Below are 16967 nucleotides of genomic sequence, written 5' to 3' on the forward strand. Positions count from 1 at the left end.
CCCACTTTCCTGATACATTTTCAGTATATCAAGGGCAGTCACCAATCTGTGTCAAATCGAACCAAAAATCTAATCTGTGCAAGATATTGTTGATTTAAACAAACATACATTATTTAATAAAATTCTGACATAAACTGTCACCTCTTTCACCAACAAATTTTGATGCGTTTTTACTAAGTCAAGGGCAATAACTCAAATTCCGTTGATCGAAAAATTGTCAAATTCAATCTTCACTAAGATCTCATCATTATAAATGATCATAACAAATTTCATTTAAATCGAATGAAAACTGTACTCTCTATTGTGTTCACAAACAAATTTTGATGCGATTTTCATAAATCAAGGGCAATAACTCAAAAACCATTCATCGAAAGATAGCAAAATTCGAACTTGTCCAAGATCTCATCATTATAAATATTCTCACCAAATTTGATTTAAATTGGATGAAAACTGTAGTCTCTATTGTGTTCACAAGCCAATTGTGGACGGACAGGGCGACGACAATATACGACCAAATTATAATGTGGGCGTATAAAAGGAAAGAATTGTATCATTCACCTTCCTTATAAGAAACGAAGCCAGAAATACACAATAGCCAGTAGTCAGTTGATTTGAGGTTTTGAATTATTTTCACGATTACGGAGTTAATTCATGGGAGATAACTACTTGTATCAATCGGGATGATCCCAGGCAAGTCTGTACATCATGTATTTTAGATGCCAATACTACTATTTTTTCATTTAAATGTTTTAAAAAAGTTTTCCCAAAATATTTAATCCGGCATTCACAAACCACCATCCGTATAATTATATCTGTCGAGGCAAACATTAACCAAATACTCTCTTCCTCTTACCCGGTGCTTTCATGAACCAGAAACTGAATCTGCCCCGAACGCTCTTCTCAACCTAAAACAAGTCTTCAAGTACAAGACTACATTCTTCCCTTCCTCCAAAACTTAAACTACCCTCTTTCCCTACCCATCTTCTCAAACCTAACATACCCTCCGCTTTTTTAACCTGCCATCTTCTCAACCTTAGCTGTCATCCCCAATCCGGTCTTCTTATCCGAACCTAACATGTTTTCCTCCTGTCATCTTCTCAAACCACCTTCCATATTCCCAAACCTACCATCTTCTCAAACTTAACACACCATCCTCCACACCAGCAATTATCTGAAAACTACCCACCTTGACCTATTCCCAACTGTCTCCCTCCTCGAACCTACACTGCCTTCGTGCCATCCTCTCTCAAACCTCACAAACTCACCTCGGTGCCCACAATTTTCTCAAATCTCTCGCCATCCCCAACCTGAACTACTTCCAAACCTAAGATATTCTCGTCCTCCTTAACCTGTCATAACCTAAATGTCGCCCTCCCCAACCTGCCATATCCCCAAACTGCCCTCAATCCAAACCCGCCATCTTCTCAAGCCTAATATGATCTCTTCCTGGCCTCCACTGTTTTCAAACCTAACTGTCGTCCTCCAAAACTCAAACTGCCCTCTTCCTATCATACCCTCTTATTAAACCAAAACTGCCTTCCTTCCCACACAAACAATGCCTTCCCCTTTAACCCGACCTCTTCTCAATTTTAAATTGTACTCCCGATCCTACCACCTCCCGAAAATGCACCGCACTTCCCCTCTTCAATCTTAATAAATACCTCATCCAGATCGCCATCCAGTAAACAAATATGGATGGATTATCAGACTCCATTAGAAAAACCAATCATTCTCAAATTATTCCAGGTCATGAAACATGAAATCAGTCAATAGATAATAATCAGCTCACGAACAGCCCAACAGCTAAACTTCCATCCTATTTCAAGCGAAAACCAGCAAAATAACAGGACTGTAAATAATATTTATGAAAGGCTATCTTAATATGTGTCCCAAGATTGTTCTTTAAATATCAAACACGTAGTAAAAATGCTATTTACATCTATGTATCTTCTTGATCAAACTATATTTGTTTTAATACGTAAGCAAGTCAATTTTATGGATGGATACTTCTACAGTATTTATTGCTTTCAACGTTTCAATGTGGTTCTCACACCATCATCAGGAATATAATAATTACACAAAATAAAGTTGTTAAAGTAAATTTTGAGCAAAAAACAAAAACCGTTATTACCTCAGCATTAACTTCCACTCAAGCGTCTGAGATTTTCACAATTGTACTAAAACTAAACGTTCCATGACAAAGTTGCAAAAATATCTAAAGGACCTTCCTAAAATGACATCATAAAACCATTAATCTTGCAAGAACTGACGCTATCAGTGTCCCCAAATAAAAACAACAAATGTACTGGAATATATTTGACAGTGGTTCCAGTCTTACATCCAAAGACCCCCCTTTTTGTCAATTTAATGCTTTTTAATAAGGATTTTCAAGCTGTAGTTAATGCTTATGCTGGAGATGGGATCAACCATTTGTCATTTGATTGCTCAATGTCAATGTACCACAATCTACCAGCCGGTTGGACTAGGACTGGATAATTTAAAACCAACATTGTCTGAAGTAGAGTAAGAAATCTATAAGTAGTAAGAAGTGATATGTCTGTCAGTTTGCCTGGAATAATTGAGTACTGATTTCTAGTACTATGAAGTATAATCATATTGTCCTTATTCCTATAATGACCCCGTCACACCGGAAAGCTGCTTCTGCGACGGAAAATTGGCTCAAAGCGTTTTATGTTCGCCATAACGTGTTAAAAGTGTGTAGGACACGCCAGACATTTGTAATTTTCTAAGATACAACATGACCGTTAAATACATAACTCATGTGCTAACGACCCGAACTGCAAAACGAAAACCTAAATCCAAACAACATATAGGCGAAACATTGGTAGCAGCAAATGAACTTTGGTATTTGCAGAGCTAGGGTCGACTCCACAAACAAAAATCCACGTTATATCAAACAATGGAATTTCGATGCAATTCAATTAAATATCATATAAACTATAAGTACAGCATCCAAGAAATCTTCACGCCCGAGTTGCCACCTCCCGGCAGGCCACCAGGTCAAGAGAACAACACCACAGCAGTGCTGCAACCATATTGTCTGTAGAGTCCCCTGTCTGCAACTGACCTTACATCTTACAAAGCAAGGAAATTGAACACCTGCTGAACTAAATATAGAGATGATGAAATACATCAAAGTACCAAAATGATTTATGTTTTGACAACAGGAGTTCAGAATAGTCGAGGTACGGCGCAGTAGAAAATAGAAGAATTGAACACACGAGGTTCGGTTAGGACACGATTTGCTTCTACTATTTTCTTCTATAAGGATAATCACCACAAAGGACACCGGACACCGTATCTCGTCTATTCTTGCGTGTAACTAGCAATATCTTTACCGTATATAATCTCATACAAAAGAAACTATATCAAGTTCACCGCACTACATTGAGATAAAATATACGAGTTAGTGCCAATATTTTTGAAATCTTTGTGTCATTGTCGTATTGAAGCTACTGCTTTGAAAAAAAAAACCCACTCCTCTACCAATAAAATGGAAAACCAAAATTGACATCACAGAAGGCAGGAAGAAGGAATCATTCAGACTTCCCCTTTTTAGGGAACCAACATATTTATAGATATTCTGAAATGGAATGTACAACAAAAAGGGCATCTTCACCATGTCAAACTACTAACGAACTTCGTACTTATATACCATTATACTTATTGCGGAAAGGATGGCTTAAAATCTTATCGTCTCGATGTAAAAGTCAGCATAGCGGGATCTTGAAGTGTAGCAAATGTCTGATAGGTGATAGTGTTTTTCACTTCCGGGTTAACCAATCCAACCTTAAATTTCTGGATAATCTGAAAGAAACAAACCAGAGTAAAGTATATTATTTATGTTTATCCATCTCGAAACATTTTGATACAACAGACCTTTTAGATTTCATCATGATGATGCAGCATCTGAATATATTTTGTTGGCTGAGTTGGGTCTGAAAAATATGACCCTGTTTTATGGGGATTTTCCACGTTTTTGTTTTAAACATCTTTTTATTTTATTTATTTCATTTTTTGTTAACATTTATACCTCGAATCCATCAACTGTGACTTTGATTCAATCGCAGGGGATTATGATGGTATGACCGAACAACAAAATATATGCATACTACCAAAATGTCTATCAGAGGCTGAAATAAAGGGAGGTGTTTCTGACTTTCATTATTCATGAGGTTCTACAGCACAGTCGGTTAGATTGTTGGTTCCTTACTTGACGTCAAATGGCGGATGTGGGTTCCAGCTGTAAATAGGTATGGGTAATCCGGGAAAGACCAATGCCAAGAGGTTTGGCCAAGGACCAGTTCGTAGAAAGGACCCTTAACTGTAAACTTAAGTTGTTATCCCTGAAAAATATATTTGTTACTTTCTTTGTTTACATACCTTGGCTGTGGCTAGGTAGATTTCTTGCTCTGCAAATCGCCGCCCCACACAGTTCCTAACACCGATGCTGAAAGGTATCATTCCAACACTGGGGATATTCACATTCTTGTTTCCTTCCGCGTCGCGCAACCAACGTTCTGGTATATACCGGTCGGGATCACTGGCATACTTTCTATCAAGAACCATTCTGCGGTTATTGAGCAAAATTAGAGTCTGAAATGTAGATTGTAGTAACGTATCAAATCCTGCTCTTCGTGTGGGCAATGGGTTTGCAATACACTGCCCGAGACGCCATAAATTTCTATTCTTTTGGTTACATTTTCTGTTGGATATATTTTATTCCCACATGAAGCATATCACGAATGCAGAATGACATGTGTATGCTGTACATCCTATACATTAACATTTGTGCAGTCATGGTCGAAAATAGAATCTACAAGTACAAGGGCTCTAACTCAATATTTTTATTTTGAGGAAAAAATACCCTCAAATACCCTTGGTCGGTGAGTCGATAAGATTTTAAGCCATCCTTTCCGCAATAAGTATAATGGTATATAAGTACGAAGTTCGTTAGTAGTTTCACCGACCGGCTGCGGACACAAGAGGAGACAAAATGCAATTGAAAAGAAAATGAATTTGATTGGATGATGACGCTCGTTCGGTGACAACTATAAATGTGTGGGCACAAGCGAGACCAAGACAGTAGGCGTTCGTGTACCCGTACCATTTTGTACGTTGCATCAAAAGAATCGAAAATTTGAAGATTAATGTGATAATGCAAAACAAACATTGTGCCATAAGGAATAGATTGATATATTTTTTTCTTTAGATACAATTAGTAGTGCACCTGTAATAGCTGCTTCAAATTTGAGTAAAATCTCAGCTATGTACGAACAAAAGATTTGTGGTCCCGAAGACAGATATTTATTGTGCACCTTCTGGACTGCCCGGAACCCTTATTTATTGGCCCATCCGAACGGTAGACGCATCTTCCATGTCAGCCTTCCAACCTCCAACCGAAGCTTTCTTTTAAAGTAATACTACGTTTCAGAATTAACATAAAATTTAACAATTTTAAACTTGGCGAATAAGAGCCAGTAGATATAACTGGTATCATAAATGACATAACAGTCCTTATATAATCCGATAAATTCAAAAAACTTAGTAATTATCCATAAACATGCAATTAACTTTTGAAAAAAAAAACTTAATATCAAGATTAAGCGTTTTTCAATAATTACTTATGAATTTTCCAGATTTTACAGGGATTCTGTAATTTTATGACATCAGGTAAGTTCACTGACGAATATATACTCTTATTGACTATTTCGAGAACTTAAATTTTATGTTCATTCCAAGACGTAGTATCACTTTAATATCTTGATTTTATGATGGGGTGTATTCATAAAGCCCTTAATGAAGTTGTACCTTACATTTTTAGGAACATGATAACCACTGAGAATTATGTCTTCTGTTAATATTCTGTTACTACCCGAAACCACAGGATAGTTCATTCTGTAAAACGATGAATACCCAATTATCAGAGGCCTGTCATTATAATATTATGAGATACAATCCTGGTTTCTCACAAAAAAGTGCTTCTATCACCCACGTCACCGAATCTAAGTTAAGCCCAGACTCCTTTTGTCCGTCGTTGGGTAAGCCCGGACTGATAAAAAATTTAGAGATTTTTTGTGCTCAGCGATGTTGTATAGATTTAAAATAGCAAGAATGACGTAAGTGTATTCCCAGAAAAGGTATTTTCCGACAGTCATTGGTAGGGTTGTGTCTTAACGAGAAGTTAACTACGTATATTTGTAGTTGGCATGTCGCTAACGGGAGCGTATTCGATTGCGCGTAGCGGACAAAAGGAGTCTGGTCATTAAGCAATAAATACTTGGCTTATGCGGGGAGGATTTAAAATATAAAAACCAGTAACCAACTTTGTTGCTGTTACATTCTGCTAAAAGCGTTAGTTATAGAAGCCACAAGCCCATCACAATCGTCCAATAAACATTGAAGCATAACAAGAACAATCTAATGCAGGGGTTTTCATGCTTGGTGTAATTACCCCCAAGGAGGCTATTTTGAAATTTTTGAGGGTAATAAGGCGCTTTGTATGTAGTCTAGCATAACATATTTGGACAAGTAAAATTTATGTCGTTCTTTTGAGTCAGGCTATATTCTACGACATGAAAAAGGTAGCATGGAAAACCAGAGAGAAAAACACGAAAGGATTAATAAAAAGAAAGGATCCTAAAAGGGATAAAACAAAGAAAAAGTTGAAAACTCCTGATCAAGCGAGATCGATGCAACTTGAGGTCTTAAAAAATTAGAATTTACCTCATAGATTCTTTGCAGCAGGCGACGAGGTATTTCATTTTGGGCAGGTTTTCGGCAGTCGGGTCTCCATCATCGCCAAGAAATTGATGAACCTCTTTGTATAATTTCTCTTGTTCTTCTGGATGACGAGCCAGTACGTCTAACATTACTTCTAATGTTTTAGCAGTCTACAATAGACATACAAATTATCAATTTTCTTCTTTGAAAGACGTTGTGTGGGTGCTTACTTTGTGGTTCGTTTCAAGGATTCGAAAAAAATCTACGAAAAAAAGTGGATAATTGGAAATTCGTGAAATGATTTGGACGAACTAACAAACCCTCCTTTCCCCAAATTTGGACGAACTGTTAAATCCCTCCTTCTCGGAATTGTAGAAGTAGTTACCGAGTCGGTTCCACCAATCAGTAAGTCCAAGACAATCCCAGAAATCTGATCAGTTGTCAGTCGTTCTTCTGCGAGTAAGGACATCATGAAATTGGGTTCCTCAGCATCAAAGGTTCCTTCTTCTTTCATCTTCTTGGTCTGTTCCAAAGATTCTTCAACTTGCTTTCGACCAAAACTGGAATGAAGTTGATTGAATCCTTAATTAGAACAGAAATCCAATATTTTACATACATGTTCATAATGTTTTTTTACTCATTCAAAATCGTTTCTTCCCATCTTCAGTGATCCAGACCAGTTATTGGACTATTTCATGTTCATCTCATAGATTTAATTGGCTTTTAAACATGTATGAAGTGTGCCAGAAAAATTGTCACACTAAATTTATTTCGAATAAAAACAACAAACTTATTCTCTTTGAGGTAATTCCCCTGTAGTCTTACGCATGCACTCCTGGATGAAAATTTCTGGAATATTCCGCAGTTTTGCGATAACATTTGAGATTGTTGGAGAAGAAGAAAAAAAATGATACAGGTCGGTCGAGTAGGGGGTCTGCGATGTGCTTCTTACAATGAGCTGTCTGATGCTAATGGCATTGAGAGCAGATGCGTTGATCGGCTGTCACTGAACGAAGCAATCGCCGCAGTATCTCTTTGTAGGCATGCTGGAGATTACCGACTTTGTATATGAGTTTGTCATCATCTGAACTGTGTCAGATTGCAGTCTGTTTTGGTAAAAACAGTGGCTGAACTAGATGAGTGTGTACCCATGGACTTATGGACATGACCTCGTGTTCTTAAATATTTTTGTATTATTTGTTTTGGGTGTGGAGGCCTTTAGTGGGTCTGGGCCCGTGAACATGGTTCAACCAGCCCCACTGGGTAAAAGATGATTTGAATTGGTGAAGGAATAAAATTAACATACCTGTAAGTTTTTTCATACGTGTTGATCACTTTTTTGTACATAGGAGTCTCAAAATATTTGTAAAAAGGGAACCCAGTTATACCTTTGTTCAGCAAGGTGAAAAATTGTTTATTATTCTCGAAATAGTCGGCTACTTCTGGATCCATTTCTTCGTCCATAAATCCCATCCGCTTATTAAAACACACAACACCAATACCTACAAAATGGATCATATTTTTTAAAATTCTTATTTGATTAACAATTGATGTAGTGGAATGTCACAAAATGAGCTATGTACCATTTCATGAGTTCTTGGTCAAGAGAGCTGTGGTCGAAGAACTTTCTTGGCTTGTAAATAGAAAATGCCCATATTATAACGCCATCGATGACGCATGGACAGTTTAAATAAAAATCTGTACAAGTGAGACAGTTCTGTTGTTCAAAATTTCGTCCAAAGTATCGCAAAATCGAGAGATAAAGTTGTATGGTAGTGGACTCCTCCAAAAAGAAGTACCATAAGTAATGACTGCGACGTTTTCAATTGAGCGTAGTATTCTAGTTCTGTAAAGTGTTGCAGATATATATAAAAGTTTGTCTCTGAAATCTAGAAACTAGAATATTGTTACTATATTCGCTTTAACGTTCCCAAACTCTGATTAAATTAATGAGCACAGTTCAACTTACTTTCAGTAGAATATGAAAAGAGCAGATCGCGGACATCCTCAGGTTTGGTAGTTTTCAGTCTTTCCACAAAGTCTCGACTTACAGATGCTTGACCGTCAATATAATATAGAGCCGACTTGGGTCGAACTAATTTTCTCTGTATATGCTGCCTCAGTTCTGCCCATTTTGGACCTTGTCTGAAAATAGGATTAGTTCCATTTATAATTTTTAATATGAAGATTGTGCTTGAAGCTTTCAATATGATGGAAATCTTTAACACGGATAGGTCAGTATTTTTCGACTTTTAATTGTTGAGGAATACAGTCTAATCAAAATTTAACCAAACTTTCGTTACATTTTTTATAAGCTTTTATTTTTTTATTTTTTCATCTTGGGTCTAACGATAGCCTTTTTGAACGTTCGTCAAATTAACCTTTTGACCTAACCTGATAAACACTGCACTGGAAAGGGTAGAAATTTGATTGGTTAAAGCAGACGAAATCGAGTTAGGTCAAAAGGTTTATTTGACAAACGTGTAAGAGGGCTGTCGTTAGTCCTTAACTGCAGTGGCTATATTAAAATTAAAATTAAATTAAATATTAAAAGTTAATAAAAACAAACGGAACGAAAGTTTGGTCTAATTTTAATTAGACTGTTGAGAAATCTTAAGCACAAAAAGCCGTGGGATTAGAAGATTTGTCCATAATAGATCTCTTAGCAGCATCAATGGCAAATGGAAACCGACCAATAATGAGAAAGTAACACACATTCAAGTCGCCACGCCATGGCAATATGCAATGTTGTATCCCACCGGCCTATGTATTGGACTAATGAAAGTGATCATAAATTGGCAACTCTATGAATTACAACAATGGTTGGTCGGTTGGTACATGACAGCACCCTCTTTCAGCTGATGCTGATATCGCAGACTATATCTAAAACAGTGCTGTTATCCACTTCTTTATATAGTAACAGTGCAGAAAAGACGTACAGAGAAAAGCCAAACTTTTGCTAAATGTTACTTACAAAAATGCTATAGTCTTCTCCTTTTTGGTCTTGTTAAAATGGTGTTCTATCATGAGTAGACCGAATCTCTTGGGATATTTCCCTTCAGATTTGTAAATTCTTTCGATATCATGTGGGTCGGCGGTACAAACCCAATCGCCATTTCCTACTTTCATTCGAACTATCTCCCCATATTTATCGTGTAACTGGTCTAAAAGCAGGTGGAAATCTTGCTGTGATATATTGGCTGTAAAACAGAAAGGAAATGTTTTTTTTACGTTGTGGTGTGAGTGAATAAAAAACTCATGTACTATGGATCCGAACTGCAAAACGAAACACGCAATCCAAAATAACAGTTTGGAAATATATTGGTAGCATCTAATGAAGTAATGAAATATAAACATTACAAGTTAGTTGTCTGAAGATCACATAGTGTTAAACTCTGAAAAAGTTTTTTTAGGTTTTGTTTTGATATTTCTGTATCGCTCTACAATTGATGTATCTAGCAGTATTTCAACATTGAAAATATTTTATTATTGAAAATTACTACCGTAAAGGAACACTGAGTTAATAGCTCCGATCTAATCAGGTGTTCTGGAAGCAAGCCCTTGGTCAGTCTTAGTCATGACATTATCAAGAGAACTTGTTAGAGATTTAATTCAAGAGCTTTGGGGCTAGTTAGTTGCACAAGGAGCCATCTGGAACTAAAATGCCCTCAGCACTATTTTGAGTATATTAGTTTTGAATTATGTGCGTGGTTTGGGTTACAAAAGAAGCTAACGAAAAAATCCTTCGATTACGAAGATCTCAAAGAATCCACTTCTGTGGGTTAAGGAACTTACTGAATGGTTTCAACATAAAAGCCAATCCTAAATAAGGCATTCTGTATATTCCACCGGGACCGGGCATATCAGATAGTGGTCTTGGACTGTCCACAACATCATCACTTTCTGCCACGCCTGCTCCAGTGGTTGACTGAAATCTGCATACCGAGGAACGAACCAAAGTTCTCATTAACCGTGACGTTATCATATTTGCATTGGTGTATCTGTAAAAGTAGAAGTAATGTTATTGGTAAAGGATAGAGATTATACAAGGTAATATATAGGTGGAGGGGGCACAGAATAGAACCTTCAACCAACAAGTTAGGAGAAATTCCCTTATATAATTTCAAACTAATTTAAAATCTGTGTACCATTAGTTGACGCAGCAATTGCCCAGCCAATCTTAAGATATATATATATTATTTAATTATATGTGTTCACATTCAGAGATGGGTTTTTCCATTAATGTCTGCGAAGGGACTTATCGGTGTTTTAAGAACTTTTTGTTAAGATATTCAAGGTTATCACAACATAAAGTTCCCAAGTTCCCATTCCCCTCTTGAGAAAAATGTCTCCTTCACACCTAGCACTATAAAACATAAATAATTAAAAAAAAATGAAGTATAGCTTGCCATGCAAGCCCACAACCAGCCGTCAGAAATGATGACAATGTCTTAGTGGCTTAATAATAAATTTCCAAATATCTTTAAAATATTTTTAAGTCCAGGCAAAACCACAAAAACAGGTCATCAAATTATCATCGTCTCATCGGTGTACACACAAGGGCAACAATTCCGAAACTTTTCATCCGTTATTACAAATTTTCGACTTTGTCAAGATACGCACTTCGGTGCTAAATGAACATGCTTGGACATTTTTCGAAGATTTCTTTGTAAAGTTTCATGAACTGGTGCTTTTCTGAATTTCAAACCCCTTTTGTCAGAAATTCCTTCCTTTGTGTATAATTCACACCTAATTTCCCCTTATTCCGAACTCACCACTTGGGTTGCATAAAGGACCCCGCTTCAGAAGAACTGTTTTAGACTATGATTTCTAATTGTACAAGGTAGACATTAATACACATTAATAATGGAAATATGTATAGCTGTTTTGAATCGTTCTCCGATGTATGTTTGATGTACTCATATCTTTGTGGACAGTACGTACGTACGTAAAATCGTGATATAAGGATATCGGACAGTTATAAGAAGTTATAGTATTAGTTCATTATGTAATACAGTTTGACTCATAACTGGCTTAGAAAGGAAAGAACACGAACTTTTTATCTAGTAATTTGTTCTGGTTCTTATTTACCATCTATCTCAGTGCAAGTAAATGAATGAAACTGCATTGACAGTGACGGGGGATCATTAAGGGTCTCATATACTGCCCATGTATCCTATCAGTCTCCTAACATTATTAAACAAGTTAAGAAAAAAGGGACAGATTCGCCATCCGTTTGATCAATCGTACCTTAATGTAAGACACAAGAATCTTTTAGCTAAGCTTATCAGTAATAACGTCGAATTTTGAGCCTTCAAATTCATGCGTATCCAGAATTACCCGCGTTTGAGAGTCAAAAAAACGACTCGTCATTCCTTAAGACTTTGTAAGTGTAATTTCTAGTTTGAAATATTTTTGAAGGAACTAAGCCATTTTCGTAAATTTCTAATATTTCTTAAGAGTTTTTACATATACATGTAAGCAAGACCCAAATCAATCTGTTCCTTTAACAAAAACATCAGGCCTACTCAAAATGTGTATTCTCCTATGACGAGCATGAAGTGAGTAAAACGACTGAAAGGACCTCCACCATATCTCCATATCGAACAATTAAAGCTCTTTGTTACATTTGCCTAGAAACCTTAATTTGGAAAGTAATTAAAGCTCTTTATTAACTTTGCCCATAAACCTTAATTTGAAAAGGCTTGCTTTATACATGCATTTACATCCTACTTTCTGACCCCGATCTGCCTTATAAAATCAAGCGGTAATTTCGATAATATCAGATATTAAACTATACGAGATTTTCTAAGAAGCACACAGAGCCATAGAATAGAGCCCCTGCATCACTGGCAGAGAATAATGTTGTCTTAAGCATCAAGGTGTGAACCAGGTCCTGCGCTCTCAAAGACTCATTATGGTCAGTTTGTTCATCAGATTGCTTGAGGATCTTTAACCTTCACAGCAAGTAGCAAAAGGATCCATCCAAACGACGAGACCCTTTTCCATGTCAGTGCCATGTCAGTCCCTTCGACCAGAATCATATAAACAAACAGTATTGAACCATCTATGTGCGTATTTGAAATACATAAGGTCAACGTAATTCATTGTTGCTACTTCTAAAAAGGGTGAAATATGCCCGAAGGAATGATTTCGACCTATGCCGAAATCGGCCCCTTAAATCTTAATAGAGCAATAGCCTTATTACACTGTAAACATTATATATAGCTGACCTAGATTTCTGACGATGTTTTCTTTGGTCGATTTATCTACAGAAATATCAATTGATATTTGCTTCTAGAAACTCGTTAAGATTCCTTGCACCAAGGACGTATTCCAAAAACGCACACGCACACAGATACACCTCGAGAAAAGAAATAAATTTACCTCTATGTGTATGAGCCTGTGTAGTATATATGTAAACAATATCAACGATAGATACGTCAACCTCTATTGAGTATATTACACAATATACTGTAGGTATGTGACCATGACCTTCTCAACAGTAATATTATAAATAGGTCTACGGTCATTTGTAGCTTTTGGTAGTAGGGCCTTATTATACATGGACATGCTTCACAAGCTGGGATATCTCAGTGAGTTAGTTTTCAATATCAACATATGTCGAGATAAGACCTTAATTTTCAACCCGGTTACCCTTACCAGTGATGCAAGTCTCGGGAAGGACTGACTAGTTCGGATGGGACATAAAAACGAGGCCTAATTTGCAATTGGCTCTGCAAGTTAAGGATCCCATCGACAGTTGGAAATCGAAATCGAGTGTCATGGCAAAATTTCCCTCGTTCAACAATGCATGGTGTTGCCCGTCTTCATTAGCCTAATTCACCTCCATTCATTTCACAACGTATCTTGTGAATATAAGTCATAACAAGCAACCGAAAGTATTTTGGACGATGTGCTAGGTGTTTTTGTTGAAAATGATCAGCCTTTTTGTCTGTCCGCTACCAAAACTTTGTTTAGGGTCGGGGGTAGCGCACAATTGATCGGCCCCAATTGGTAGAATAATGTGGGCTCCATTCTACATTGTTTGGGGGTACTAGTAAACGGACAAACATGGATGCGGACAAACTCTTAAGATAATTTAGCGAGTTAATGAAATCTCGTGTTGAAAGTAACTTCCCCAAATCGCCCAATCATTAAGGTTTTATAGTTTTGAGAGATCTCGAACGTTTACAGCCTTAAGCATACCACACGGCTTCGGTTTATTCTGTAATCACGATTGTCGTGATCTAAATGTTCTTGCTGCGTCCCCATGGCTCTGCTGGTCGATATGGCTTCCATTTGAAACGACCACAATAAACTGCGTTTGTAAGTCTGTCTCAAGAACAACCATTGCCAACAGGGGCAGCGACCTGTTGGGTAGACAGGATCCTCGTGAACAGTTTTTTTGTATAGAGATACTAGCTAGAACAGATAACTTATTGCTATAAAGGAGATAATGTCGCCTTTTCCTTTTTTTTTGGCTCACTTGAGTATGGGTAATATTTCTCTATTAGAGGTCAGTAAATACCAAAAAATCATACCAAGAAGAAAATAAACAATTCTGCTTAAGCACAAATTACTGTGGATAGCCCACAGTGAGGTAGTCAACTCAAACGCCGCTGAAAAACATTGTGTGTGTCCATGTAATCCTCGGTTGCATTCTTTGATATTGGCAAGACAGTTATCCTTTGATAAGATTATCTATCAATAATTCTCAATCAGCTGTCAGCAATGTTTATTGATAGTGACATTTACGATGAAGCAGAGAATCACCAGTCAATAACCACATTACTATCAACTCATCCAGGCATAATGACAATAGGTCGCTACTTGATTCTCTTGATGGTGTCAAAGCCAGTAGCATTATGATTCGAAGGCTTAATGAGCAAAAAACTGCAGCCAACTTATCAGCAGTTACCAAAAACCAGATTGTGAAGGGAAACCTATTTATGTTCATATTCCTAACGATTATAGTGGATAACTTAATTTCTTGCTGATTTCAAAGCTAACGGAATGTTAAAGCACAATAAACTGCAGCTAACGTTTTGGTCCAAACATTTAAAAAATAACGAAAAGAGAAAACAAATCCTTACAAATACAGATACCGTGGATGCAGGGGCGTATCTAAAATAATGCCCGAGGATGGCCAAAAATGAAGCCCCATTAGAAGCCAACGTACTTCAGATGGCCTGCGATGAAATTTGATGAAATCAGAGGGCTTAATTTTCATTCACTTAAAAAAAAGCACTTTCACAGGCCTGAAGGGGATATGTCCCGATGGTCCAACCCGCAATTACCCAACTGAGTGGGTGTAAAGCCATAACGGTCCACGGTCGCTACTTCGTTTTCTTGCTGGTGTAAAACGAACATGCTTGATAATCCTGCTCTGACAAAACTGAAAACAGATGAATGGAGGTAATTATTTTTGAAAAAGATTTTTGTGGATAATGTCACATCAATGGCATTAATTTCCACGTTTTCAATTTCCAATTCTGTAAGAAGGGAAGATGGAACAAGAATCTCGTCAATGAATGGCAAAATCGTAAAAATTGTATTGTAATGGTGTTTAGAAAAGAGTAAGCGCGAACATCCGCCACTACTATAATGGTCACAGTCATGAGATACAATCAGATCAATTCCTGTTTGACCAAGCAAAGGACTTTCTGTGTCGTACTTTTGTGCACCTGTTTGGCTGATGTGGATGGGCACCCCCGTGCAGTATGCGATGGGAAAAATGTTGTCACGACAGCACCATAAGCTTGCATATTTTCTGTTTCAACTTTCGAAGGATTTTTAACGTGCATACCCTCTAGTACACAGAGCGGCGGTTTATTGGCCCCAGTCACACGTTCACATCAACCAGATGGAAACCTGAAGTTTTTTTTTAAGGATTTTTGACAAAAATAATTAATATCATTTCAGGTTGCATCGTTTCCTCAGTCGTTATGAAAACATAAAATTCGTTACAATTATAGAAGTATTTTTTTCTATTTCATTTTTAACCGACATACAGTAACAATGACATCTCCAGCCTAAGAGATTGTCGTTCTCGCTGTATCCAAACAATCCTTTGTTCAAACTACTTAACTAACCTATATAATTTAAAATATCACCACTAGATGATTCTGTATCAGTTGAAGGGATATTATCATACTGGAATAGGTGTTTATTAAACATATTTTGTATGGCTATATTTCTTAGCGTTAGTAAAATAAAATGAAATGGAGACAAACAGCGTCGAGCAGTGTATAGCCTGTAGAACACAGGGATCAGCTCTCCATATGTTTGGAATAATAAGAACGGCAACAACATGCCGAGTGAAATGAGATCATTTTGCTAGGAAAGTTGCATAAGCCTACTCTTTTTAGATTTCCATGAATCGAAGGATCTTTAACGTGCACAGTTTTTAGCACATAGGACATCAGTTTATTATCCCATCCGAACGACTTTGTAAGCCCCTCCAATAAAGCGTTATTGCATAATAGATACACCTGACAACCAATTCGAACCACCTGTTCATGAAGCATAAGTTTTGATAGTAATCAACCAATCATTCAGGACTGATAAGAACGAACCGATTGAAAGTGTGACAAAAACCCTTAATGATATATTGTAAATTAGGAGGTCCATCTTCTTAGCTATCATACGCATTAATAGATTTCGAAATCTAACGTCGTGTTTGTCATTGATACGTATAAAGAGTCGATGCCAAGTTCTGGCCACGGCAATGTTATTTAAAGGACGGTATACCTTAAATGACATTCCACCCACGCTTACTGTCAGACAGTGCGAGTGGCAATCCGCTTGATTCCAACAAATATATCTCATTCTCAATAGCTCGTTTACTCTATACTAAACTATCTTCCAACCACGGTAATATATTGGACATTGTCGTCGTTAACATGACAACGTTCTAATGCTCGCGCTGTGTTGAATTTTTACACTGTTGTGTATTGAATATCTTATGAAATATAAAAATATTACGTTTGGATTTCTATTAACCACGTAGGTAAGCATTTATATCTTTCCTTTGACAGCGAAGTTTGGGTGGAACATCCCGAAACGTCTATCCGCTTTGGTCACTTGAACTTAAATAAGTATGAGTAATATATTTTTGATACCAATGCATTGCTGTTGTTTTTTCAATTTGCGTTGTTAAAATTTAAATGCTTGAATTTCAGCAACGTTTTTGAAAGCGCATATTTTTTTCTTTTAGTATC

The 16967-nt window shown here is 37.0% G+C and overlaps 1 protein-coding gene across 1 annotated transcript; it reads right to left on the reverse strand.

Annotated features, from left to right (window-relative positions):
* Positions 1 to 3565: 3565 nt before the first annotated feature.
* LOTGIDRAFT_235674 (hypothetical protein) lies at positions 3566 to 13202 on the reverse strand. Its single transcript, XM_009065128.1, has 10 exons — positions 13132 to 13202; positions 10540 to 10745; positions 9719 to 9944; positions 8714 to 8889; positions 8051 to 8246; positions 7130 to 7304; positions 6748 to 6914; positions 5838 to 5919; positions 4405 to 4617; positions 3566 to 3828 (listed from the first exon to the last, which is right to left on the reverse strand). The coding sequence occupies exons 2-10, from the start codon at positions 10727 to 10729 to the stop codon at positions 3712 to 3714; spliced, it is 1542 nt and encodes a 513-aa protein (XP_009063376.1). The 5' UTR covers positions 10730 to 10745; positions 13132 to 13202; the 3' UTR covers positions 3566 to 3711.
* Positions 13203 to 16967: the final 3765 nt, after the last annotated feature.

Source organism: Lottia gigantea (genome assembly GCF_000327385.1).
Source record: "Lottia gigantea unplaced genomic scaffold LOTGIsca_68, whole genome shotgun sequence".
Lineage (NCBI taxonomy): Eukaryota > Metazoa > Mollusca > Gastropoda > Lottiidae > Lottia > Lottia gigantea.

Coding starts and splice junctions, on each gene's coding strand:
- LOTGIDRAFT_235674 (XM_009065128.1), bottom strand. CDS start 10,729: ATGATAACGTCACGGTTAATGAGAACTTTGGTTCGTTCCTCGGTATGC. Junction 8,247..8,713: donor CTTTTCATATTCTACTGAAA/GTAAGTTGAACT, acceptor TCCATTTTGTAG/GTATTGGTGTTGTGTGTTTT. Junction 4,618..5,837: donor GTTATCATGTTCCTAAAAAT/GTAAGGTACAAC, acceptor TCTACATTTCAG/ACTCTAATTTTGCTCAATAA.